General features: G+C 39.6%; 2 protein-coding genes across 11 annotated transcripts in view; both read left to right on the top strand.

The window, feature by feature from the left end:
• Positions 1-18,129, top strand: part of Sei (potassium voltage-gated channel seizure) — a 92,217-nt gene extending 74,088 nt beyond the window's left edge. For 4 of the 10 annotated variants that reach the window (XM_070657540.1, XM_070657531.1, XM_070657532.1 and 1 more), the window contains 15 exons: positions 928-1,171; positions 1,844-2,025; positions 3,479-3,499; positions 6,954-7,108; positions 7,359-7,479; positions 7,608-7,728; positions 8,002-8,311; positions 8,511-8,847; positions 8,940-9,127; positions 9,315-9,439; positions 10,129-10,224; positions 10,502-10,642; positions 10,869-11,199; positions 12,604-12,843; positions 13,173-18,129. In XM_070657540.1, coding sequence (XP_070513641.1) covers positions 928-1,171; positions 1,844-2,025; positions 3,479-3,499; positions 6,954-7,108; positions 7,359-7,479; positions 7,608-7,728; positions 8,002-8,311; positions 8,511-8,847; positions 8,940-9,127; positions 9,315-9,439; positions 10,129-10,224; positions 10,502-10,642; positions 10,869-11,199; positions 12,604-12,843; positions 13,173-13,521 — 2,961 coding nt within the window. In that variant the 3' untranslated portion in view covers positions 13,522-18,129. The remainder of the gene's footprint in view (positions 1-927; positions 1,172-1,843; positions 2,026-3,478; positions 3,500-6,953; positions 7,109-7,358; positions 7,480-7,607; positions 7,729-8,001; positions 8,312-8,510; positions 8,848-8,939; positions 9,128-9,314; positions 9,440-10,128; positions 10,225-10,501; positions 10,643-10,868; positions 11,200-12,603; positions 12,844-13,172) is intronic. The other 6 variants (XM_070657533.1, XM_070657538.1, XM_070657535.1 and 3 more) reach the window with 6 other exon arrangements.
• Positions 18,130-22,047: 3,918 nt separating this feature from the next.
• Positions 22,048-26,231, top strand: LOC139103279 (uncharacterized; the record flags this gene model as incomplete). The annotated part of the gene is made up of 4 exons (XM_070657779.1): positions 22,048-22,677; positions 23,251-23,509; positions 24,119-24,220; positions 25,354-26,231. Coding segments are annotated over 4 exons (1,869 nt in total), but the record flags the coding sequence as incomplete, so codon positions are not given.
• Positions 26,232-27,542: the final 1,311 nt, after the last annotated feature.

Below are 27,542 nucleotides of genomic sequence, written 5' to 3' on the forward strand. Positions count from 1 at the left end.
TTGTTCGAGCGCGAAGCCAAGTATTTTAAGCGCGTTTCGCCAGGCATTTGTGATGGTAATCCCTCGCGCGTGCACCCTCGAACATGAAGCGGATCGCCCGGAAAGCAATAGCGGATAACGCCGAAGGAACGGAGGAGGGCTCGTCAACTGTTCGGAGGCAACGCTATCGGAGATGCGGGGCAGCGTGATTCGAAAGATCCACTTTTATTCACCAGCCGGAACGGGTTGACGAGATGGATGTACGGGAAGTTATGGTGTAGACTATTCCTCTCGTAGGGTGATCGCGGTTTCGTATCCTCGCCGATCGTTGCCCGGTGAGCCGCGCGTGTCTCAAATGGCCGAAAGTTCGATAAGTAACCCGAAACGCTTATGCGCTAGACGGGTCAGCAAATAGTCTCGCAGTCACTTCCATGGCCGTATCCTTCGCCTATCTTCCAAGTAACGTGAAAACGTTGCTCGTGCATCGTGCACCTCACGCAGCCTCGAATAAGTCTATTTTACCCGCGATCCAATTTAACGCGAATCATGTCAGGCTGTACCAGGCTACATCACGTAACGATGTTCGTAACAATGTTTCGATATCGTCGGAATGTTACCACGAAGAAAAAGCGACGCGCTGATGGAACATTATTTTACGTTATCCTTCCGAAGCGTGACATAAATTTATTTAAATCTGTATACGCAGAAAAAAAAAAAATTAACGTGCTCGGCCGTTTTTATTACTTATTATTACAACGAAAAGGGACACTTGATTCGATAATTAAAAACAACGATATTAAAGTACACCGAATATTTTTCTGTGTACAGAACGCTCTGCTCGAATTGTATTAAATTTGCATATCTTTTCGGCGGACGTAAAGTATTTTTATTCTACGTGACAATTTTTAAAGTAAATTTATTTTGGAATTTTTATGTTATCCGTCGCAGGTGCTGTCCCTTGGAGCAGACGTCCTCCCAGAGTACAAATTACAGTCCCCCAGAATCCATAAGTGGACCATACTACACTACTCGCCGTTCAAGGCGGTCTGGGATTGGATTATATTGCTGCTCGTCATGTACACCGCCATTTTCACGCCATACGTCGCCGCATTCGTTTTATCAGATCCGGATTACAATAGCAGAAAGAACAAGAAGTACAGTGACGACCCCATCGTTATTATAGACTTCATAGGTGAGTAAAAAATTTATCACTTTATTTAAATTATTTTTTTTTACGCAAAAACTGCGATCGAGAGCACGTAAAAGTAATTAAAATAATTTTACTGTTTTTAATTAAACTAATATTGCAAGTGAATTATTATAATAATTATTTTATTTTTTCCTTGTTTAATTTTAACATTTGTCGAAGTTGAAATTTTCGAGAGATTAAAATACCGTTCTCCAATTCGAAGTTTTACATGGAAATAAAATGAGAAATTGCAAAGCTATCGAACAGCGAAAAATGAAGCCACTCTTAGGGTATTAAATTTTAAATTTTATATCGACGACCGAGCAGCATTGTATAACGTTTCATACAATGTAGGATAGCACGTGTCGCGACTGTCTGAAACAATAGAACGGATAAAGAGACAATAGTACGCGAATAGAACAAACGGAAAAGAAATCGGAGAAACGTCCAGATGAACAGTTCTGGAGATGCTATCTCGTATTATTTCAGATATCGATTTACGTTGAAACTTGGTAGAACGCAGCTGTATAATCGATACTATTAAAATATAAAAATAAAATGGAATCTAATGCGTTGTGATATTAAATTATGAAAAATAAATTGTACTTCGTAATTGCGGTAATATTAGAAAGAGATTGATCCCTTTGAAATAACTGTGACAATTTTACTTTTCAGTCGATGTCACATTCATCGTGGACATCATTATAAATTTCCGCACGACGTTCGTCAACAGCAACGATGAGGTGGTCTCCCATCCCGGAAAGATAGCCGTCCATTACTTGAAGGGTTGGTTTATCATCGACCTGGTAGCTGCCATTCCCTTCGACCTCCTACTCGTCGGCTCGGACACTGACGAGGTAAGTTCCGTCGCACGCTTTGCATTATTTTAGATTATCTTTCTCCAAGTCGGATCTGGCGTTCAAAGGATTATTTTTGTGTCGGATTTAAAATATTTTTAATGGCATTTAATTGAATTAATTTTAATATGACTTGATAAATTGAAATGTCGTATCGTAGAAACGAGGAAGTGACTTAGGAATAATGTTTTTTAAATTTTTTTCTTTCAAAGAAAAGAAACTTGCGAACGCCAGATCGACAGATAAACTTTCTAGAATGTCGGTGTTAGCTGGTAAATATGATTAGGATGACATGCCGAGCCCAAGTTACGTGCCCATAGATGTGATTTTTACCGGACTGGTGCTTAGTTCATTTCTCCCTATTTTCGACTATTTCTCTCGGTGTTGAATGATTTCGTTTTCCTTTGTCGAGAGTTAGTCGAGAGTCGTCGTGTTAATGTGCACACAATGTATACGTACGGTCGAGCGAGAGTGTTCTAATGGCTTCTCGCTGTCCGGAACGATTTTACACAACGTTTAACGTGTGCTACACGTGCGACGAGAATCAATCGCACTATGAAGCCCGATTTTCCATTTCCAGAAGTAGATCCGCGTGCTTAGGTCAATTTAACAGACAGAATTATAGCCGCGGACGCGTCAACAAGCAACTACGGTATTTAGTGTCAATTATGTCAATCACGAAGTTATGTATTACACGAAAGCGACATACGTAACTTAACGTACAAGTGAACGATTCCCTTCATCTCAGACTGACTCGTACCTGTACGCACACGTATGCATACATAATTTTTCGTAAATATGTAAGTAAATATCTAGTTTGTCGCTGTGAAAATTTCTGCTCTGATTGTCAAAATATTAGACTATACATATATATCAGGTTTTCGTCAAGATTTTCTTCTATTATTTATTTATTATTTTTTTTCTTTCTTATATCGTGTTACTTTTCTTATTCGTTTTGTTTAAATAATTTTTTTTTATTTTTTAATTTTTTTTTTCTTTAATTTTTAATTCTCGTTCATGAGTTCTTTATGAGATTTTTATTTATCTCTCTGTCTGTCTGTCTCTCTCTCTTTCTCTCTTTATCCTTCCTCGATTTGTGTGAACGATACCGGTGGCTAACGAAGATAGCCTGTACAGGGAAAAAAAATAAAAAATAAAAAAGAACGATAGACATAAATAACTTTTCCTGTAATTAATTTAATTTATCGCGCCTCCGTAAAAGGGACTGGAATATCATTTGCATCCCCGATCAGCCAGTTTCCGTAACGAAGTAATTAATGAAGTCATCCATCTCGGCAATTTGTTCAAAGTGAAATATGTCTAGAATGCATACGAATTTCTCATTCCTATTTTAAGCAAACGTTCAGTCATAACGATCTGGAGAATGAAATTTATAAATCATCCTCATAATGTGAAAAAAATAAATTTTAACCTCAGTTTCACGTTTTCGTAGCTCGGCTTGGACAAGGACGAGGTTAGTTAACACATAATATACACAAGAGATCCTCATTGACGTGTCTTTTCTTTCGTTATTATTTAATGAGGATTACAATCCACAATCGTTTTTACACACCAAACGATTAAAATCACCACCGCAATCACGAGTTTTTTCTACTAACTTCTGTCTCTTTCTCTCTCTCTCTTTCTCTCTCTCTCTCTCTCTCTTTCTCTCTCTCTCTCTTTCTGTTTTCCTCTTTCTCTCATGTATAAACCGCTTAAACACATACTACACATCTTAAATACTTTCAGCACCGTCTCTCTTGCAATATCAACCATCCCTTTTCGGCGATCTCGACGACCAAGTCTTCACGCGACTCACCACACGTACCAAACTCACTCGATCATTGCAAGCCCATCTTGTGCCGAGGAAGTTTGAATAAAGTTGATGGCAAATCGTTGCTCGGGTTGCTTTTCCACGATAAGTTTTATCATTATCCTCCGGTTACGCAAAGATACCCGTAAACCGTAAACGGAAGGCAGGGTTTTCATCAACTCTATTCTTATACGTACGAATACTGAATTACCAAAATTGCATGCTTCTTTTTTCTTTTATTTTCTGGGAGCTAAGTATTGTATAAGACCGTAATGATTCGCTTTTGATCAAGTCGTTTCGTGCAAGATCTGGAATTTAATTTCCACCATTTACAGAGCGCATTGCGGTTTGTACGTTTGCATCGTTGCCCGCGCGGATCCGCAAAAATCCGTTCGTTTGCGTGCTACGAAGGATAATCATTAGAATTTGGATTTTCTACAGTTGACAAGTGGACGTACGTCTGCGCTAATGCAAATTCTCCAAATTTACATAATATTCAACGTGAAAGAATGAATTAATATTCAGTTATGTAAATGAAATAACTCGTAATTTCTCGCGTATTCGAGCAGATGCGCGTTCAGTTTTCAGCAACGTAGCGGAAAATGTGAATTCTAACGATCGACTATTTTTGCTGCCGATAGTTGTCGTCAATGATTTATTGTATGCGATGAAAGTAATTTACGCTATCAATATTTGGTGACAGGTAGTTTTATAATTTTTTTTCTTTTTTTTTTCTTTTTTTTTTATAATTAGATATGGTTTTTAGATATCAAACTTGGAGTTACGTGTATTGGTTTATATAATCGCACGATTAAAAAAAAATTTTCTTGCATCCAGCTTTGTCAAATTTGATTTCTAGCAGGTAAATCGAGCTCGTTTTATTGGTTCGAGTCTCGCGAGTCGTTTCCTCTTTATAGTTACAAGGATGAATATGATTGCTTATGACTGCATCGATCATATTTCACGAAATTGTGCTTTTATCAAGTCCATAGGCAAGCATTTGAGCATTACACAATATACACGCTTTCGTTGATTCATCAATCTTGGACAATACCAGGGGTTTTTTTATCAGTCATTATTATCATAAAACATCGATAGATTTTGTGAGATTTAATAATAGAGAATATCTTTACGAGTGGGGAAAAATCAATCAAACCATTCGGGGCTAAAGTAAAATTTCATAAAAATTGATTACGCATTTATATATATATATATGAACACACACATGCGTATACATGCACAATCTTTTTTTACCGAACACGAGAAGATATATGTCAATCGTGAATGGCAACCAATAACAGATGATGAGAACACTAGATTGAAAATATCTCATCACGATTTCGTCGGCAACTGCGCGTACGCTTCAGCTATTTTCTTCTCTCGATTCTGTTCCAATACTATGTTGATCCTACCATTCTGTTCTCGAGCTTCTTTTGTATCTTTTTATTACATCTCTGTTGCAAGCTACACATAATCGTGATTGTAAAACGAAAGAGTTAAAAAAAAAAAAAAAAAACGAAAGGTTTTCTGACCGATGGATTCTTCCTAGCTTAACACGTGTACATGTGCGCGTGTGTGTGCGTGTGTGCGTGTATGTACTTTGTCGTTGCGCTTGACAAAATTTTACGTTTCGTTTGCGACGATTGAAAGAGCAACCAAATAATGGAAGTTTGTTATTCTTTTATTTGCTTCTCGCAACAGTTAATTTTTTTTCTTTATTTTTCTTTTTAATATTTATTCATTGTTCTCTATTTCAAATTAAAAATTTTATATTGGACTTTATTCTACAAATTTTACGAATTTCTTTTTGTAATTTTTGTCTCTTTTGCGCACTTGCTCTTTCAATGGTTACGTGCCTAAGAACTTTTGTACATATATATGAAACTGTTCGTGTTTTCTATCGCTTATACGCTTTGTCTCTCTTGCGATAAACCTGCAATGAGTCGCGTCTGTATCGAAAAAGTAATATTTTTACTCGCTTCAAATTCTTATACCGCTTTTAAAATTTCGCATCAAGCCGCCACGCAATATGTGATGACGATCCAAATTGTTTCTATTGAAACACGACGCATGATAGCCGTACAAATGTCGAACTTGATCTCTTTCTTTTCGGGTTCGATTAACATAAAGTAATACTTGTTACCGTCTGCATGCTTAGAAGTAAACCTTTTTTTTTTTTTTTTTTCAAATCGCAAAGTTTTAAATTTTTGGCAGGTAAGAACGAAATAGAAGCATGAATACGTCGTCATGCTTTTTCGAAGCTATAATCGCAGATTTTATTTCAATAGTCTCATTTTAATAATTTTGCTTTGCTTGTCAGTTTCGTAATATTTATACAATTAAATCATGTTTTATTCAAGTTAAAATATTCAAGAGCGCTCGCACTGCAGCTTAAAATATTTTGTGAAAGTTATTTTAAACTTCTGTCTTTTTTAAAATTACGTAAATTAAAAAAAAAGAAAAAAAAAGGGGGGAACAGAAAAATGACAAAAGTGATTCAATACTTAAGCTTATTAGCGGACAGCTAACTCCGCAGCAAGGAAGTCGTCACTATTTCATTCGAGAGTTCGTTCTATTGAGTGCAACGTCTTTACAATGTCGCAAATTGATTTGATAAATTATTGAAAGATTGATGCTCAAATGCAGACTTAGATTGACGCTAAGGAGTGCCGCGAAGACGGCAGCTTCAACTTTGATATTTGAAACTCAACGAAATGTCATGCGCGAATCGTATCGCGAGATTCCGGCGAGCGACGTTCTCAATTTCAACGATTGATGTACAACCAGAGTGACGACTTCCGGCGAGAATGACACTACCAATACGGAATTGGCCTTTACGCGAACGTCAAATGATTAGGTACCAGATTAATGTCGTTTATATCGCGGCACGTTTGATGGATATAGCTGAAGATCTGTTGCATTAATAGCAAGCTGCAAAGGCACGGTTCATCTTTGCATGAGCAACTTCGGATTCGTGAGACGATTAAAGTTCATGAATCACTTATTAATTAACAACGAACGGCGTTGAGTAAGGCCGATTTCTGTTCAGCGAGATTAAATGTTTCGCAGACTCGCTGATTCGGAGGAAATAGAAAAACTGATCAATCATTTTCAGACAACGACCTTGATCGGACTTTTGAAGACGGCCCGTCTACTGCGTCTTGTCAGGGTGGCCAGAAAAATCGACAGATACAGCGAATACGGCGCTGCCGTTTTGTTACTCTTAATGGCCACTTTTGCCCTCATTGCTCATTGGATGGCGTGTATATGGTAAGTAATATCGTCTATACCTCTCGAATATACGTATTTAATTTATATAATGCATTCCAATATTAATTAACATCCTCAGCTATTCGTTAATTAAATTGAAAATGTTTCTCTTAATGAAAATCATATCAAAATCCTAAAAAATGTTGCGATCTGAATTATATAAAAATTATTACACAACTCATGCTACATAATGTTGGAGATTGTTGCGCGGAGTATAATGTGTTATCTCGATATTTTGCGCTTTGTAAAGGTACGCTATAGGAAATGCTGAAAGACCCGGCCTGAAGAGCAAAGTTGGCTGGCTCGACATTTTAGCCAACGACACGCATCAGTATTATTATCACAATAACACCGGCGGGCCGAGTATAAAAGTAAGCCACCCAAGCGAACGTCTTTCGAATACGTTCTGTTTAAGATCGCACTTTTTAATGGCAATTTTTTTTTTTTTTTTTTTTTTTTTTACCCGACAATATTGTAATGCTCTAATCCGAATTTTCAGAGTCGTTACATCACGGCGCTTTACTTCACCTTTAGCAGTCTTACGTCTGTAGGCTTCGGGAATGTAGCGCCTAATACCGACGCTGAAAAAATCTTTACAATAATCGTCATGTTGATCGGATGTAAGTCAGTAAATGAGAAATTCATCGTTACAGGCACATGCGCGTTTAATATTTGTATTAAAAATAACAGTTTATAAAAGCATTATACGTATAAATAAAATACAAACGTTAATAATTAACAAGTACTTCTTTTTTTTTAATATATTAGTCAGGTTTTAATAGATTATCTTAAGTGTACTCTAGCAAAATTGATTTGTGCCTGAAACGATTAAAATTCTTAAATCACCGTTAAATATCAGGTTTGCGGTTTATTTCACGGTACATTAATTTTAGCTCTGATGTACGCCAGTATCTTCGGTAACGTATCGGCGATCATCCAGAGGCTATATAGCGGCACCGCTCGGTATCACACACAGATGCTCAGGGTCAGGGAATTTATAAGATTCCATCAAATCCCGAATCCGCTCCGCCAACGATTGGAGGAGTATTTTCAACACGCGTGGACTTATACGAACGGGATTGACATGAACAGTGTTTTAAAAGGATTTCCCGAGTGCCTTCAGGCCGATATCTGTCTTCATCTCAATAGGAATCTTTTAAATAATTGCCGAGCCTTTGAAGGGGCCAGTCCAGGTTGTTTAAGGTACTTAACCCTTTAACATATTTCGGAAATTTGACGAAATTTTTTTTTTATTCTTGCAGAGCAGTACTTTAGTTTTATTTAATTTTTTTTTTTAATATATATATATATATGTATTTTTTTTTTTTACAATAATATATTATTTTTTTACGAACGATAGTTTACAATGACAGAAAATCTTTATTCTTTTTTTATCAAACAGGGCATTATCCTTAAAGTTTAAAACCACGCACGCGCCTCCGGGTGACACTTTGGTTCATCGAGGGGACGTGCTGACTTCCCTTTATTTTATATCCCGCGGGAGCATCGAGATTCTAAAAGACGATATCGTAATGGCTATTTTGGGCAAGGACGACATATTCGGCGAGAATCCTTGCATCTATCCGACAGTTGGAAAATCATCTTGTAACGTTCGCGCCCTTACGTATTGCGACCTTCACAAGATCCATCGGGATGACCTGCTCGACGTTTTGGCCCTTTATCCGGAATTCTCCAATCACTTCAGCCAGAACCTTGAGATTACTTTTAACATGCGTGATGTGAGTGCTATTCTCGACTTTTTTTTTGCCTGCGCAATTTTTTTTTACGCGAATTGATATTCGATCTAAATCTGAACCTCTGTCGTCTTTAGGAAGAGCAGGCTGGTGTCGATCCAATATCAGCAAGATTTCCTGTCAGTACTCCGACCGACGTCGACATCGACGCCAGGAGGTTCGCTTTCCGTCCACCAAGATACCGTCGAGGACCCGGTGGTGGTCCTGGAACAAATCTTATTCCTACAGGTCGACAAGATTCTTTGCAGGACGACCAGGATGACTAGTAAGACTGTCTCTGTTTCTTATATCAATTTTTTTTTGTATCGTTAATAAAAAAAATCATTGTCACTAACGTCAGCGAAATAAATAATTAATGGATGTAGATATGAGTGAACGGAAGCATAGTGCTTTTTATGTTTGTTGAAAATGACAGATCGATCGATCAACTAACTTTTTTCTATTTATTGCAGCGATAAAGGTAGCGGCCATGGTATCTTAGAATTCAGCACGGACAAGGCCGGTCAAGACGTGACACCATTAAATCTAGAATTCGACGAGCCCAAGCAGAGAAGCTCAACTTTAAATTCAATAACTGGTAAGCGATTATTACTTTTTTTACTTTTGCCTCATTTACGAGGACGTTCCAATTTGTCTCGTGTTTATTCTTAATATTCTGTTTGAGGAATGATATTTATTGCACGACAATATAGATTTTTTGTACAAGGTATTTCTTTTAACATTATCAATTCGAGACTTTACTCTTCGAATACTTTCCATCATTATTTGTTAACTAACAGTAAAATTCCTTGTAAAAAATGACTGCAAATATGTGCGTCGCGTTGATATTTCGCACTTAGCGCTAAATAATATATCCAAAAATGCAACCGTTAATTAATTTAATATTTAATTCTTTCCCTCCTCCCCTTCATTTTTATTTAGCGAGAGAATTTTCATGATTAGATAAAAAGCTTTATATAATGACATTTAGCGCTGAATGCGTTAAACTGAGTTTTAGAATTAACGATTTCGACTCGCTTACTATTTGTGACAATGTGAAGAGCGTCTTATCTTTCTCGTAAGCTTACTAAAATGTATTTTTGCCTCCAGCTCGATGTAGCTCATTATATAACTAATTATCTCGATTTATCTGTCGTTAAATATTTACGGCAACTCTCCTCGTCCTTTCCGTCTAGCTTTCTTTTTTTTTTCTTTTCATCCCCCTTAAGCGTATTGTTTTTCGTTTGAGTCCCAAGTTCGATAACACCTTGAAACCTGGTTGTTCAGGCATGCTAACCCATCTCAAGCGCAGCATACCGGATCTACGCCAGCACAAGATTCATCTGCAGCCGCTTACCAGTCACGATTACCTCGCGAAGCAAAGTAAGTACCCCGTATATTCCGAGCATCCCGAAGTAGATTGGCCCGACCCTTTTCGTTGCACCTAAAAATCATCCCCGACCCCCGTCGAACTTTGCACCGCTCGCCCAGTAACCGTGAAGAAACCGTACGGCTGCCGTATCATCTAGATTAATTGCTAATCGCGGCCCACGCCGGAGAAAATATTTCGCAGCACGGTTGCACATCGGTATGCGTTAAATAGCACTGAGCTTGTGTAAAACCGTACTCGCGGTATTCACTGGTGGCGTTTAAAACCTAGTGACCACGCCGCTGACGAAAGCAGCGCGCCGGAGCTCCGCCGCCGGCGAAAGTTGCCTCAATCAAACTGTCGTTCATCCCACTTCGACAACGTCGAGCCACTACACCACACCATCGCCCCCGCAGCATCCTCATTCCCATGGTAGGGGCCTCATTTCTCTTAATCTTGGTAGCATACGTGACTCCCATCACTCGTCGTTTCTCTCACGCTCAGTAAAAAAAAAATTTCGTCATCGCGTCATTGATGTCACCGCGTAACATGAATATTCATACCGATCTGACGAATTCTCGCGGGATGTGATGCGAGCTGCGTTAAAAATTTTGATTGTGATTGAATTGCCGCGAGATGAAGACGTTTGCTCTTTCAGGCGACTTTCAGAGCGGCCCGGGTCGGCCAGTGGAAGAGATCAATGCTAGAATCGACCAGCTGTCACGACAAGTGTCCTCTTTGGAGCACTCGATGGCCAGTGACATCAGATTGATTCTGAGCTTGCTTCAGCAGACGCTGAATTCGTCGAGGGAGAGCTCCAGTATTGAAATGATGCCGGGAACCGCGCCGGCCGGCGCAAGGCAGGCGGCCAGTCGTGCGCCCGCTTTGGTCCAGAGATCGGCGAGCGAGCCGCAGCCACCGACGCTCCCGGGGGCGAACGGAAACGGAAACGGAAAGATTCAACCCAGCACGTCGCACGGTCTGTTCAGGTAAGAATAAAACGTGAACGAGTAGAAAATTTTTGCGTAAAATTCTTTTCCAGCGGTTCTAATTAATCGGATAGCGCTCGCTGGAATTATCGCTCTCTTGCATCTCCGAAACTTATTAAAGTTATTCCGCGTGCGACTCGTACCGCAACTGCAACGCTCGTTCGGATGCGATAAAAAAAAAAAAAAAAAAAAAAAAAAGAGCCTGCGATTTCCCGCGACGCGGTAGACACCGAAACTGAACCCTGTAAGAGAGCAAGAAGTAATCGATATTTTGTTATTCTTGAAAAGCTTTCTTTCGAAATCCCTGGATCAGTTGCATTTGATTTCGGCGTCTTTTATTTTGGAAAAGTTGGACAAGTTCCGAAGGTGACCACCATCACGTATTCTTCTTTGAACTCTTTACGAGCAGTGTCACGATGATCGGAGCTAAAGCGAATGGCACGCGGCGTTAACATGCTCATTTAAAAAAAAAAAAAAAAAAGATTTAAATTTTTTTTCTTTCATCACGAGCGTAATCATAAGCTGCTTAAAATCCAAAACTATTGGATCAGGTTAACGAGTGAAATTTTGCATAAAGCAATTGCGATTAAGACAGAATTTCTTCTAGAAGCAAAGTGCTTCTATTCTGAAATTCTGTGGCCTTTAGAACCGTAGTCTCTTTTGACACTCTTTATTTGTATAATGTAGATTATCATTTTTAACGTCGCACGCCTCGAAAGCTTTGACACTTACAAATCACGTAGTTCATCCAGTACTTTAGAGAGAGTATTTAGAAATGCAAGATAAAGTAAGAAGTATTGCGTTAATACAAAAGTAATCTTATATTAGAAGGTATTTTCTCTCTGACTTGCACGTACTTCTTTCTTTCCTTTCTTCTGTCCAGTCTCAACAAATATTTTTCTTCACACGTCCAATTAGTCTCCGATTAATTCGACTAATCTCTGCTTTCGAGTTTGATTGAAGAAAATATTTCGCTCGTTGCAAGTTTCGCCAATCTCAGTTAACGGAAATTCCGATCGATGCTTTTCATTCCTCGTGGAATTCAAGCAATCGAGTTTTGATTGAAGTCGACCGACGTTGACGGAACCGGTATTCTTGGTAGGATGAACCATTTTTCATGCACGGTTAGATAGATCGTTCTCATCGTCGTTTCTTATTCGTAATCTTGACCGTTTGCAGCCAACGCGAACGGTTAATGTCTCAAAGCGCGCGCGAGGTTCCGTGACACTGCTCAGGACTTGAACTTAGACGATTAGAGGCCTGTGTCGAATATTCCACTGTACATAATCACGTACGCTTCATATACATCTCGCTCGGCTATCCTTAGCGGTTCTTTTTTAAGAAAGAGAAATTGACCGCCAGTACGTCGATTTGTTGATACAATATTGTTCCCTTCTGCAACAGACCTCCCATGAGAGATCCGACCTCCACGTCGTCGGGAACGTCGCGATTGACCGTCACGTCGGACACGTCCGCGCTCGCAACGGCGTTACAAACGGCGCTGAACGGCCGAACCGGGCCCACAAGATCTCAAAGTCAACCAGTCGACTTGGCAGTACCGACTACCACGCAACAGCAAGCTCACCAGACCCACGCCTGGCACAGCCAGCCTGCTGCTTTCAGAAGGGGAGAGTACCGCAGTGGGTGAGTTGCTTGTCAAAGATACCGTAAAAGGACTTTTAACACGCAAACTTTAACGATTTTAATACGACATATTCGATTGGAGATTGATTGACGAGCAAAACTGTGTTGGCAGTGGCGCGTTTCAATTATTTTAAATTATCTTCTGTCTTATTACCCGATTTAATTTAATTCTTTATTATTAACATAATTATCGAAAGCTCATTCCCCCAAAAAATGTGCCATTGCTAACGCCGGTCGCTAAACGTGACTATCGATTTTCGAATCTCTCTGACGTTTAGCGGCCGCACTCTACGCCGAACGGAATGCAGCTATCACGTCGTTGATAAAAGTGTACCTTATTGTAGATACAGCTCGTTCAATAAGCGATCGGAGCCGGAGGGCGAGGATCCTTGGAGCTGCGTGCCGGAGGATCGGGGTAGCAGCCAGCGTCCACGCAGCGGCGACTCGCGTAAAGATTCGTCGAACCATCGCAGCGGCAACGGCACGGAATCCACGTCGGGGCAGGGACGATCGGAAAGCAGACACGAGAGCAGTGCCAGAGGACAGGCGAGCGGGTCACGGCAGCAAGATTCCTCCAGACAGACCAGCGAGGACATGTCATGGGAGTTCACGATAAACGAAGCGCCAATCGCAAGGCTCGAATCGCTAGACGAATTAGACCAGGACCACGGTAGTTAAGGGAAAAGCACACACGAGGGAGGTCGTTCTATTAGTTAAGAATTACGATATCACCGTGAAGATCAGCTTGTTCCGATCGACGAGACGCGGAAAGCTGCGACGCGCGAGAGCGACGGAAACGTGTGAACCGAAGCCGTTCGATCCCTCCGTAAGAAAATCTTGCTTTTAGTTAGAACGATATCGTAGCCATAACTTGAAATGAAATTTCTGCCGAGTTACGAGGAACGTGGAATACAATGTCTACAAATTAACTTAGAAGCGCGTGCTGTCGAAAGGAATTTTGTAAGCGCGGAGATCACATTTATTCTGTTAACTCGCAATACGATTTAAACTTGCTAAACGTTCGGCTTCGGATCGAGGGCTCGTTCTCTTTTTGAATTCCCAACATTGCGATTTAAACAATCTGACATTCGTTCCTTCAGATCGATTTTTTACGCGTCGAAGAGCAGCATGTAAAATAAGTATACCGTATCTCGCCAATTAGACGCCAATTATTTTACTCACTGCATTGCAAATGATTTATATATATTTACATTTAAGAAAGACACCTTGTGCGCTGTGTATTCTAAGAAGGGCATGATAAAAAGAAAGAAACGCATTGAAAGTACATGACACGTCGCGATGAAATTGCGGAAGTCTCGATGAACCCGAATAGTCCTCGAAAAATCAACGACAACGTCGCAAACAAATATCTCTTTCCGAGATTAAGTTTGCCGAAAGAAAAAATGTCTAATTTTTTTTCGGTATAATCGGCCGTATAAAATTATCATGTCCTTTATACAGACAAAATGCCACACCAATGTGTGTCGCGTTGGCGACGTTAGACAATTATTAAAGTTCATATTCTTATAATTGTAATTATGATTATTGCTATTATTAGTATTCAATAATAAGTATTCTCGTTGTAATTATTATTATTATAATTATTAATATTATTAATATTATTATTGTTACTTTTATCGTATTATTACTACTATCGTGTAACAAGGAAGAATCGTGGAAGAAATGCAAGCGCGACGAGAAGGAAACGAAAAAAATAACACCGACGATATAACGCCTACGCAATAATATACAACACTTCTGCATATATATACATATACAGAAAGAAGATAGAGGTATATATATATATATATATTCTATAAATTTTTTACGAAGCATTTCAAGTCACTACTGCTCTAAACGCGTATAAACGTCGATCTCTTTTTTTTTTTTTTCTCTGTCTCTCCTTTCGTTTTTCTCTTTCCCTCGCGACGTTTCCAATCCCACCGTTAATGACGCGAATCGATTAAAAAGGCTGGGAAACAGGGATCGACTACCATGAGAAGTTTACTCTGGCCGCGCGAGACTTTACATTGGATTTTTACATTGTGCATTCTCAAGACAAAGGAAACGGAGGGGAAGAGAAGGAGAGAAAAGTCGAATTAACGGGAATGGCGCTCCGAGATCGTTCATAGATCACCGATCGCTGATGTATTCATTCTTTGCTCAGTATTTTAGGCTGTAACCGATAACCGGATACTTTCGATGTAATGATTAAACACACACACGATTTATAGTTAATTATCTGCGGCGAAACGACGGCGCAGCGGCGCGGCGCTAATACGAGGGGGGAAAAAAGAAAAAAGACGTAGCTTTTCAATTTTGCAGGTAGCGGTTTTTTGATCGTTAAATTATCAGTAGTACACGAACCCACACATACAACGCAGCACACGTGGATTCTCGCACTTAGGTACACGGCAGGAGTTGCGCGTACAGGTAGGCGATTCTTTTTAGAAAAAGAGAGTCCGGCGTGGCTTCGGCCGAGGGTGGCCACGTTCGCCGTGAAAATCGCGTCTCCAGTCGCTCATGTGCACTGCGTGACAAATAATACATATCGCTGTCTGGCTTCTGCGCAGCCACCAGCCGTATCTCGCTCGTTAGAGTTTCGCGTGAAAAAGATATTAATTTTAACGTACGTGGGCTGGCTCCCCGAACACTTGACGCGCTGTCTGCAGAAAGACGTTCTTTGACCGGTATGGCATTCTTTTCTCTTTGTTCTTTTATTATCAGTTTAAGAGCTGATCGCTCCTGCTAGTAACGGAGTTTTTATTTCATTACTAACTTCAGCAATAAATATCTACAGTTTATTAATTTTTTTGTTTCTTTTTTTAACTTTAACCGTAAACTGGGGCTGCATTAAATGTTTCTGCCGTGCCAATTAAAAATTATCTTTTGACATTGCTTTAAATAACTAAATATAATCACTATTTTTATAGTCAGACGTAAAGTACGCTTAAAAGCTACGTTCGTAATTTTATCTTACCTATCAAATAATCCTGAATAATTACGCTAAATCTGTAAGATATTCTTCGCGCACTTTGTTCACGTTTAAATTGCTTTTTACACACCCATTAATATATGAAAGAATTTTTTTTCTTTTTTTATTTAATGACATTTTCAGATAAAGATAGTAATGGCTGAATTGAAGACACGTTAAGTAGCTTCGTAGAATTTTATATACATTTCCTTCTGACATTTGGAGACAAGGTGAGAGAATGAGAGAGTGAAGCTCGTATGGAAAGCTGAGAAACTTTGGCTGGCCAAACGTGGCCGCCCTCGTTCGTGCAGGCGACGCAACTTACGGAAACACCGATTATGCGATACGCGCAAAAAAAAGAATTAAAAAAATAAAATAAAAAACAGGAAGGATGCGCGATTAAGTCATCTCTCTTGCGCCGAAATTGCGACTCGTACCCGTGCGACGCCGATTGCATCGCGAATCTTATGACAACGACGATTCCGACTTTTCTCGCGAGCAAGCGGTTTTACCGAGTAGACGCTAGATTTAAAAGATATTTTAATCACGTCACATGCATCGCGGGGAAAAAAAACCTATGTAACAATTTTATACATAATATCCGCGCCCAAATGATCGATTTCATTCTGTGCGAAACAAGTCCGTCGCTCTTTCGATCCCAAGGCAGGTAAACCGGCGAGAGAAGACGTTCCGAGTAAAGCGGATTAAAAAGTCGCCATAATGAAAATCTCTTTGTCTCCCCGAGGTCCCGCGGAGGAAAATCAACGATGTAACAGACGTCTTTGGAAAAAGAATATCCCGCTTTCGTAATATCCCAGTAGTTCGATAAGAAAATCAGACTAAAAAGAGCTCGTTAAAAATAATTTTGGTATTCGGATGGAAATAAACGCGTTTGCTGTTCTCGCATACCGCTAAAATAGTTTTTCCTGACGTGACAAATGGTGAACGAATGACGAATGCAATTGTTCGGTTCTAAGTGCGGTTCTAATTATGTCGACTTGTTAATCCTCGTTATGCTAAACGCGATGACCCACTCGCGTCCGTGTCCCCCCACTTAAAATTTCGATAAACGCGGCGTCGCCGAGAGCCTTTTGGCGATTTCGCGAATTGCTTGAAAAGAAAATACTGAGCGCAAGTCCATCGTCGTGAAAGGATCGTCTGAGATCCATTTCCGTCGAAGTTCCGCGACTTCGCCTAGCGTACACTTTCGTCCTTCGTCTTTCAACTATTGAGTGGTTATGCACGAATAATATATATATCATCGAGAGTACCTTGATCCCCCTCAGATTCTCAATCTCTATCGCCTGCTCGCCGATGAAAATAAAATCCTGCGATCTCTCATCGAAGGCCCACCTTCTCGCTTTTTTCTCTACCGCGATTGGTTCGTTCGCGGTGCTTAGCGGATTTAAGAAGAAAACAAATTTCTTTTAATTTTAGAGAGGTTTTATAAAGTACTAAGCTAATTTCGTTAATTCCGACGAGATTGAATCCAAAATTTCGACAGCGTCTTCTCTTGCGCTTCTTCTACCGCGAATTAAAAAGATGTGAAATGCGGAGCGCGAGAAAAGCGAACAGAAAGAAGAGAATGTCCCAATCGCGGTGGACGGATCTAATCACGCGTTCTTTATCCAAATTCAGCGATTTAAGAGATTGTTCTGTATATAATATATGATATAATCTTGGATTGTACGTCGAGCGCACTGTTTGTAACACTTGTAACATGGAAATTAGTTCGAAAGTGAACGCGACAGAGAGAGAGACTTTTTGCACCGTCCCTGCCTCGCTCCTGCCCTCCAGCTAATATCCTCGATAACATGACGTGATAGTCCCAAGAGTTCATCTTCCCGATCCGCTTTCGTAAAAAAATGAGACTCGAGCGAATAATTTTTTTGAAGCTTAGAAATTTAAATAAATTCATCATTATTTCATTTTACATTCTCTGCTTTACGAATAAAGCTGAATTATAATTTTACAATTTTTAATTAATTTATACTTTGAAGTTTTCAAAATCTAATGCTGACGAAATGATGGAAACACGTTATACTATTTTAAATATTGAATTATATTTATGGATTAAGTATTATTCTGTTAATATGTAAATTGTAAATTGATAGATTCGATAAAAATGATTGTCGATTAGCGGGTGGTGCAGGCGCTAGGAGTGGCGGTGATATTAGTCGTGACGAAGCTGTGTTGTGTATTTATAAGTTTTCATATATGTACATATATACATATATATGTAAAAATATATATATTTATATATATACATATATTGCATAAAATATGTTTATTACATATTTTCACTATGCCAATATGTATTTTATTCATGTTTGCCTCATGTCCGGCTTTCCCGTACTGCCCAACAATTTTCTTTTTCATTCTTATTATTGGCAAGTTCTTTTTTACGATATTGCTGGCAATAAATCGTAAAAACGAAGCTTAAAACAAAATTCTAAATTAAAGAAAAATATATTTTTTATTTTCGTTACATTAATAAAATTAATCAATTACTGGTTTGCGAGCTACCATTGTCAAGTTAGAAGCGAAACGACTAACCAGGTAAGTGGAACATTTTGCAATAAATATTACAATAGATTTAAAAAGACATCTCTGAATCTTGAATGTTATATGAATAATTATTTCATATTATCCCGAGTGGAAATTTAACTAATCTGATTTCGCAGTAAATTTGTTATTTAAAAAAAGAAACAAAATCTGTCTAGCATCGGTCGTTTCGTCACTGTTCAGCGTGGATCATGTATCTAAATAGATATATACACTTTTTTCTCCGCGCACTTGTTTACTGTTGTTGTTCTGACCTTTCGCAAAGCTCGCTCGATTGCCGAATTCGCTGGGCAAACCAGTTTTCATCGCCCGCCGCCCGCGCGTTCTTCATCTTGCGAACTCGGAACGCGAAATCTGTCGGCCAGATGTCAACACACGCACGCACTAACACTACCGCGGCGGTCATCGAACCCGGCGACCAGCGAATTCGGCAGTCGAGCACGTGCTAGGGTAGGTCAGAACGCGTAGTAGACCTAGTGCGCGGGGAAAAACGTTTAGATAACTGGCTTTTTCGGCTCGTTATTAGAGAGAGTAATAATAATTGTTTAGTATCTGGACGCTTTTTTGTTTAGTATCTGGCTCAGTGTTGGACAGTTTTGCTAGACACCCACGGAGATGTACCACGAATTGGTCAGATAATCATTAGGTAACGGTGGAAATCAATTTTTACCCGGGATCAATTTAAGTTTCTTGATTTTTTAAGAAAGAGCTAAGAAAGGTCTTTTTGCGTGTCGAGTTCTGTCAGTAGTTATAGTTGCGCTGATTACAATTTATGGCAATCATCTTGTTATTATACGAGACGTAAAATACTTCTCATAAATTATGTTCGCGGCTAATTGACTTTTCCTGCGCTCCCCGTGTATTACAATGAGATACAAATCAGCGTCTGGTAACGACAGACTTTCTATTCGTAGTTAGTTGTCGAAAATTATTAAATATAAGTAAAACAATTTTTTTTCTAACGTAGAAGATAGTCTAGTAAGAAAAAAAAAAGACAAAAAGAAATGAAAATGAACGCGTTACTTAATAAGTAAAATCGATATTCTAATGAGACAGCGCGTGCCTTATCCAAACTTCCGTTCGCGTGATTCGACTGATGAATTTCGTCAAAAACTATCCCGAATCCTTCCTTTTCCGCCTTTCTACGACGCACCTTGCAGTGTGTATCCAACGCGTAATTGCATTCAGTGTCGCGAAAATTTCGGTTCTGCATTCGTGACAGGTTTAAGCTAACACGATGGAAATCTAGGAAAGCAAATGAGCGGTTCCACAATGCAACACTGCGACACAATGAAAACTAACGACATCCGTATCACTTTATGTCGCATCATTGTTGTTACATCTTTGTCTTACGACATATTTTTTTAAACGCATGTTGCATTCGAAGTATCATTACGTAATTTTATTTATCGTTACTACCTACTTGTAAGTGGTTCGTTTCTATATCAATTTTATATCAAAGTATTTTTTCTTTTTTTTCGTTTCTTTTTTTTATTTTTTTACTTATTGAACGGCATTAAAAATACTTTTAAAATTTTACTTAATTATTATTCGTGAAGCATTTTCAGGCGACTGAACGTAACGAATTTTGGCAGACGTAACCCGGTAAGGTGGATGTCACTTTCTTAATCAACAGCAAAGTGGGAGTCAGTATAAAGAGAGGATATATTCCGTAGTGATGGTCAGTAAGTTTAGTGAGAGTGCCGTGATCATTTCACCGTCGTACCGTGAAAGTTAAACATGAAGGTACGCGCTTCACAATTCTCATGCATCGTTCTGCTTATCTGTCTTGTGGAAATGTGTCAAGTGTTACTAATATTAAATCATTATTCAAATAAACCATCAACATCGGCGAATTTTTTTAATATTAACGTTAACTGACGGGTGATAATATGCTCTACTCTCGCGATTCACTTTTCTTATGACCTTAAAAATTAAAAATTTTCCAGCGAGCAAGTGAAACGTGCATTTTTGAATTATTAATGACAACTTATCTGCTAGCTCCTTCTCATTTTTTTTTTTTAACCATTAATTTTTATCAGCAACGGATTTTGTGCTACTTAAAGCGCTTAGTCTCTCATCCACGTGAAAGTTCTAAGAAGTCTGACCGTAACCTTCCTTTAATATGCTTATCGCCGCGAGTTTCACACTTGCAACAATGAAGAGAATTGTGCGAGATAACTCTGCGAAGCCTTTAGCTACGAAAGCTGCATGCCACGAAGGAATAATTACTACGGCGTTAATCTGTTTATTTAAATCTATGCAAATCTTCCTTCGCTTTCTACAAAACGGCAGACTTCGTGTTAATATTACGCAAGTTATTTAGTTTGTTGTAATCAATGTAATGTTGATTCCTAGACACATTGCATATACAACTATCGTTTGTATTTCAAAGTTTCTCTGATTATTTGTAAAACAAATCTGATTTGTAAAACAAATCTAAGCGTTTCATCTCGCGTATGCTGCCGTCATAGATCGAAGCCTTTACTGGCAAAGAAAAAAAATGGATATAAAATTTCAACGTTATTAATTTTGTTTTTTTTTTATATATATATACATTTCGGAAATGCATTGAACTCTATGAATATATTGCGAAAGTACTGGAAAGTTTAGTTTTCGCACTTTTATGCTGCTTTCATATCTTCTTCTGTGATTTTTTTTTTCTAATTGGATCGCTTTCCAGTTATTATGCCATTACGCGCATCCGATACGGAACGGAAGATGAAAGAAATTGACAAATGAATGATATAATCCAACTGCGCGACAAAGAGTTTACACGTGGCTTAAAAAAAAAAAAATTACACCGGAAATTCATATTAAGCTACCTTTCTATTTTATGAGAATAGATTCTTCCTCTTTTTTTTCTCGAAAGGTTCAATTTCATCTTGTGTGCGGAAGTCACATATTTATTAACGATCATTTGCCATACCGTTTTTTAGAAATCGCCGAGAATACGCGCAGTAAATGATTACGGGCAAACTAGGCCACCCAATGACTTAAAGCAAGATCAAGGTTGACAATCACTCTCGCTCAATCAAGTGAGACGATTCTATGCGACAGGCTGCACATTATTCAATTTCGTCAGTTCTATTTCTTTACATTCTAGCCGCGTAATTGGAATTATCATTATATTTGTTCCATTTGGTTCGACAAGTCGATGATCTCGTTCGCTTAAAAGACGCGACAAAACCGGAAGTGACGGAAACGTTCACCTAAGAGAGGCGGATTGTGCAACTTGAATCTTTTCGTTAATTGGCAATGGTTCCGTCGTCTCACGGTATCTGGACGAAACGATCGGTATTCGCGGAGTAGCTGTTTTTGCCCGCAAGTCATGTATGGCGAGCCTCGTGATGAACGCACTTGGAATTGCCGGTAGTCGCGTGACTTTCACCCGGGCATCGCTCTACTTGCTGCACTCGCGTCGATACGCTCTACGCTCGAGCAATTCGGAAATCAACACTCGACCCTCAAAACGCATTGTAGTAAAAAGTTAACGACGCTTAACAAATGAGAAAGGTTTCCCTAAGTCTGGAATTTATGATTTCTGAACTCACCGATCATTAGTTTATTGACGTTGCCTCTATCAGGCCTAATAACAATGAAAAGAATCCAGCAAAAAAATAATGAATGGTTTAACAATTCTTTTCTGTATTTAACAATACGCATACAAGTACCCGCTTAACGTATCAAGACTTTTCGAATTGCTTGTAACTCGTCGCATTAGCTATTTTCATCGTGCGTTTCAGCTGACGGGACTCTTGACGATAACATGGTGCACGATAATCGCGGCTCGGTCGGAACTCGCGGAGAACAATGAGGAGCCGTTGCTGAAGAGGGCCGCGGAACAATTGGAACGATTAGCGCCGTATCGGAGAACCGCGGACGACAGAGAAACCGAGCTCTCGAGTTTGCTCGAGGCGTGGAAGTCTTCTCTGAATGAAAATCAGTTAGAAAGGGCGAGGAGCGACGTGAATCAGAATGTAGCATGGGAGATACAATCCGAGTCCGACGCTCTCGCCGAACAAATCGATTCAAAGAGACCGAAGCGGACTGACGACGAGAAGCTGATAACTATTGACCTTATCACCGATCCGCGGTACACCGAGATGATGCAGGAGAGAATAAAGAGAGGCTTCGACGTCGGGAGCACCAGTCTTTTAACAAGTATAGCGGGCGGAGTGCTTAGCGGAGTCGCGAGTGCGTCGAGCGGATCTGCGGCGAAAGCATCAGCGGGCAGCAGTCAATCAGCGCATAAACCGGTTTACGGTGCGCCTACAATCGAGCATGCCTATTCGGTAATTCACTTTTTTATTCAACTACTCAGCTGATTTTAACATTGTTCACCTTCCGGATTTTTTTTTTTCCCCCGGTTATTTAAATAGTCAAAAATAAAAATAATTGCAAATTAGAAAACAAAGAAAGGGAGGGAGAGATATTGATTAATTAGTATGCTTCGTAGTAGAAAAAGGAAAAGTCGTTTATGTTGGTAACATGATGTAGGTCGTCTACCATACCACGAAGGAGCGAAATTCTAACTGGTTCCCCGTCTAATGTTTGTCTCTTTCTTATCTGCGGTCTCAATCATCGTCAAGATTTTTCTTTTCGTTTATCCGTGATGTATCCCGTACGGCAATTAAAGTAAATGACACTGCGAAGTGAAAACTTGAATATCGCACATTAAACGAACTATTATGCCGCGTAACGAGCAATTTAATACTACGTTAATTAGAAAATGAGCAAAGGATGTCAGTGGGAATAGATACGCCGCTTCCGAGACATAAAAGTTTTCGTTTATCTCGTTACGCAACGAATTACAATTTTGGCGTTGTAACAATATAATTTAATGTCGTTGCTCGTTATTTCTTCAGTACGAAGAGAAGCCGTTCGGCCCCTGGGAATTTAAAAAGGCAATTTTTAGCACGCTGTTCCAAGCTCTCAAGGCAATAGGTGGCGGTGTGTTGGCACTCAAAGGTCAGCTAGTCAAAGGGGGTGGCTATTTGTTAGCGGGCAAAGGCAAAGTTGTCAGCAAAGCAGGGGATGCTATCACGTCTCTGGGCAAACAACTGGCAGCCAACGCGATACCGAAGCCTTATCCAGAACCTTACTATCCCCCGATTCCTCATATAGGTGAGACACCATGTTTACGAGAATTTGTCAGGATTATTGATATCATTATTGAAACACCCTGAGAATCGATTAGAAAATCACTCGAAAAACCTGAGTAACACGTAACTCCACAGATCAAAAATTACATGGGAACGTACACGCGATAAAAACTTGACGCATTTGCTTTCTATTGTACGCTCGTCGTGTGTATGCCATATTCAATCGATTAGACGTGGAAATCGATCGGAGATATAATTTTATATTGAGAAATGACAGCCTATAGAAAGTTATTTTAGTATTTACGAGCCAACTGATTATCCGTAAAGCCGGATGTCCGCGGTAATCACCCGATCGAGACCTAACCGAGTATTACTCGCTTTTCTTGAAACGATAACGATCAAATGTTATAATCGATAAAAAGAGTTCGAAATCAAATTAATGTCGTAATGATAAAGTTCTTTAACTGACGCTATATGATTATTATATGATTGTATATGTAATATACGTATAATCGATTCTATTGATAGTTCTATATTATGAATTAATCGCAAAAAAAAAAAAAAAAAAATATATAGATAATTTTTTTTTCTTGTATGTAATAATTAATAATTTATTTTCTTCATATCGCAGGACACGATTCCAGCTATTCAGGGTTACCGCCGAGCCCTAATGAATATTCCGAAGTGCCTACCGACTTCGCCGCGCATGAAACTTATGGCGTGCCATCAGACGGTAGGTTTCACATTTCCATAGAACGATAACATTATTCAATTGTAACAAAGTTCCTCGAGTTATAACTCTGTATTCTTTGCGCCTTTCTAAGATCCCAGCAATTAACTTAGAGCTATTATTACACGTTAATGAAAACTCGACGAGTGCGATCGCTTTCATTAAATACTTCCACAACATTGAATAACTGTTTGAGGAAAGAGAATAGCTTCAACACGGAACAAAAGAAAGATTAATATAAAAAAAGTTTGCAGTTTCTCCTTGAGCTTTAAATCGTACTTTGGATATGTCTTTTAATTTATTTAAGAATAATGCAATCGGTTACCAAATAAATATCGCTTTCACGAATAAATTTCGTTATATCGATGCCGATGTAATCTGATAATTATAATATCTTAATCGAATGCCCGGCGCTTTCGATCGTCTCTCGAAACTTTTTAATGTGATTCGCTTGCTAGCGCCCGAATTTCCCTTTCTGTATCGCACGTCATCATCGCCCACCGATGCAGTGAATGTCAATGCTCTTCTCCCGGAAGAGCGTCTTATTTCACGATCCATGAATGTTTTCCCATGAATGTATCTGCACAGGACCTTTCACTTTCCCCGAAAGCTGGCGAGAGGCGGCAGCTCCGGCAAAGCCTGTTTTCTGACATACTTTACCGATTCTTCTTAATTATATCCGTATATTCTGCGTAATAGCGCTCAAATATAATATCTAAATCGTCAGCGTATCATTTGCAATACATAGTGCAATATATCGGACACGTTTTATAACAAAAAAAAAAAAAAAAAAAAAAAAAATTGTTTCGCGGTACCACATGCAAAGTTCACTCATGTAGAATTTAATATAACACAAACGCACCTACTCTGTACTTTGTGAGAGTCCTTTGGAAGTATGCGTAAGCCTGCCGTTCGCGTGTTAAACGCGCGTATCTAGAACTGGATTGTCGTGTTGTACACACTTGGCACTTGCTCGACGGACACGTAACAATATCCTCGGCACATACTCAACAACGTGCTAATCGGCCTTGACAGTACCTGCTTTTATGCAAATAAAATTCAAACTTGACTAACGAACTTGTACTCATTACTTTAAATAAACTTGTCGACGAGACTGACAGACGTTACGTTCACAGACAACGGCCAGGGTGGCCTGCTGATCGTGACGAAATCTGACCAGGACAAGCACGGCGATCAACATACTTCCGTGGCCGTGCAGGAGAACCCAGACCCAGCCAAGTTAGCGGAAAGCTTCGGTGGGCCGACCCAAGGATCCGTCATCAAGAATCTCTTAAACAGCGTGCCGAAAGGTAGCGCCGGCTCGAAGGATCAAATCGTAGTCGATCAGAACAGCCTCAATAATAACCATAACAACAATGTGGATCCCCATGCGTCGCAGCATCCAACATACGATTTACCGAATCGCTATCCTGCGAATCACGATAATCCGACCTACAATTACGAGCAGAATTATCCCGCCGCTCAAAGCGGCGCTTACCAACAGCCCGAGCTACCTCAGACCACGTTGAACGAGCACTACTCGAACTTGGAATTGGATCCGAACCTGTCGAACGTGGGATACCCACCGATACATCATTTTCAATACCCGAATCCGCACAGTTCTCTGTTAGACTCGCAAAAGCTGGCGCACAACGATAACAGCGATACATCTATATACGCGAGTGTGTCTGTCGATACCGAGCCGCAGATCGCGCCGTTGAAGGTGCCTCTTCTGGGTAATCCGATTACCTCCGATCTGCCTAAGTTACAATCGCACGTGGACTTTCAACCTCAGTTTACGAACTCTCTGCACGGTACCTTGAGCGGTCCGCTGAGGGTGCCGCTTTTGAGCCCGATGCCATCGTCTTACTATTGGCAGGGCCAAGGATCGCTGGCACCGACCTCGACCCTCGACACCTTGGATCATTTTCGTAAGAGGAACGTCCACAGGCGGGCGTTCGCCGAACGATTCGCGCGATATGCCTTGCAGAGCATGAGGCGACATCGGCTATAAGGTCGAGGCAAGTAATAGCGTCGACGACCCTTATAATAAGCGTACAAATTTTACGAATTATTTTACGAACATTTCTTTCAGCATGTGTCGACCACCGTATATTTTAAAATTATTTCGGCAAATTCTCCCAGACACTCAAATGAAATGTGTACAGATATAGGCGCATTTATAAACGTGCTGTTACATTTTTCACTCCCAAATGTGTAATAAAATTAAAGACATACTTTCCTAGCAATTATACATAATGCGGTGTACCTAACATGTAATTTTCTAAATAGGTAGGCGAACGAAACAGGGCAAACAGGATGAATATTGTCACAGGCTTTCTCTAAAATTATCACAATTATTCGCAATCATAAGTCACTTTAAAGTGACACTTGTAGATTGGTATTAAGTTTAATATAGGTACCCCAACGATTCTATCAACTTTTTAATTCTCACGAAGTAAACCCGTGTCGATAAGTAAAAAAAAAAAAAAAGCATGTAATGTGTGTTCCCGCGAAAATCTTGTGATAAATTAATTTGTCACGTGTGTAATTAATAACAAAAAAAAACGTGTCTTATTGCACGTAATTGTGTTCTCTGTTACAGTGGTCTACGCGCTCGCGTATTATCCACGTCCGGCCAGATACAGGTACAAATGGGTATATCCTTACGGGCGATAAGAACTTTCATCACACCGCAGGCTAAAGGAAAGGAATCGGCGAAAGCGGATCTGCGGGATATATTTCCGAGCCAGCGTGAAAGAAACGTCCGATGGAAGATTCGTGTACCATGGAAACACACGGAGTTGACGACACTAAAGTATGTCGCATTATATGTGCGCCTCGAAAGACTCTTATCGGACGAAGGAAAGATGAAAAAAAAAAAAAAACTCTTTTGAGACGCCCCGTACACGTCTCGATTCGTCGACAGAATTCACGGATTCTGCGGGCGAATCGGTAACCCGGAAATCAACGATGCGGTATCTCTAATATTAATTGTATATTATAATTAACAATTTCCGCGATTACGTATAGTTATTTAATTTGTGATAAAGACTCTTAGTATCATTTTCCTCGTTCGCCGTGCGCGCAATTCTGGCGAACCCGAAAATACACGTAAGTCTTAAAAGATCACCAAAATGATGGAGCTCAAATACGGGACTTACAGCCATGGATTAAATGGTCTTCTTGTTAGATTTTATATATGTACATGTTTATTATTTCTTTAAACAAATAAATGTAAAGTCGCTTTTATATTAATAATTTATCTGGATTTTGTGCCGTAAGGTATTTACTTGATTATATGAATTTATCGTTACGTTAATTT

Source organism: Cardiocondyla obscurior, linkage group LG06 (genome assembly GCF_019399895.1).
Source record: "Cardiocondyla obscurior isolate alpha-2009 linkage group LG06, Cobs3.1, whole genome shotgun sequence".
In the NCBI taxonomy this organism is placed as follows: domain Eukaryota; kingdom Metazoa; phylum Arthropoda; class Insecta; order Hymenoptera; family Formicidae; genus Cardiocondyla; species Cardiocondyla obscurior.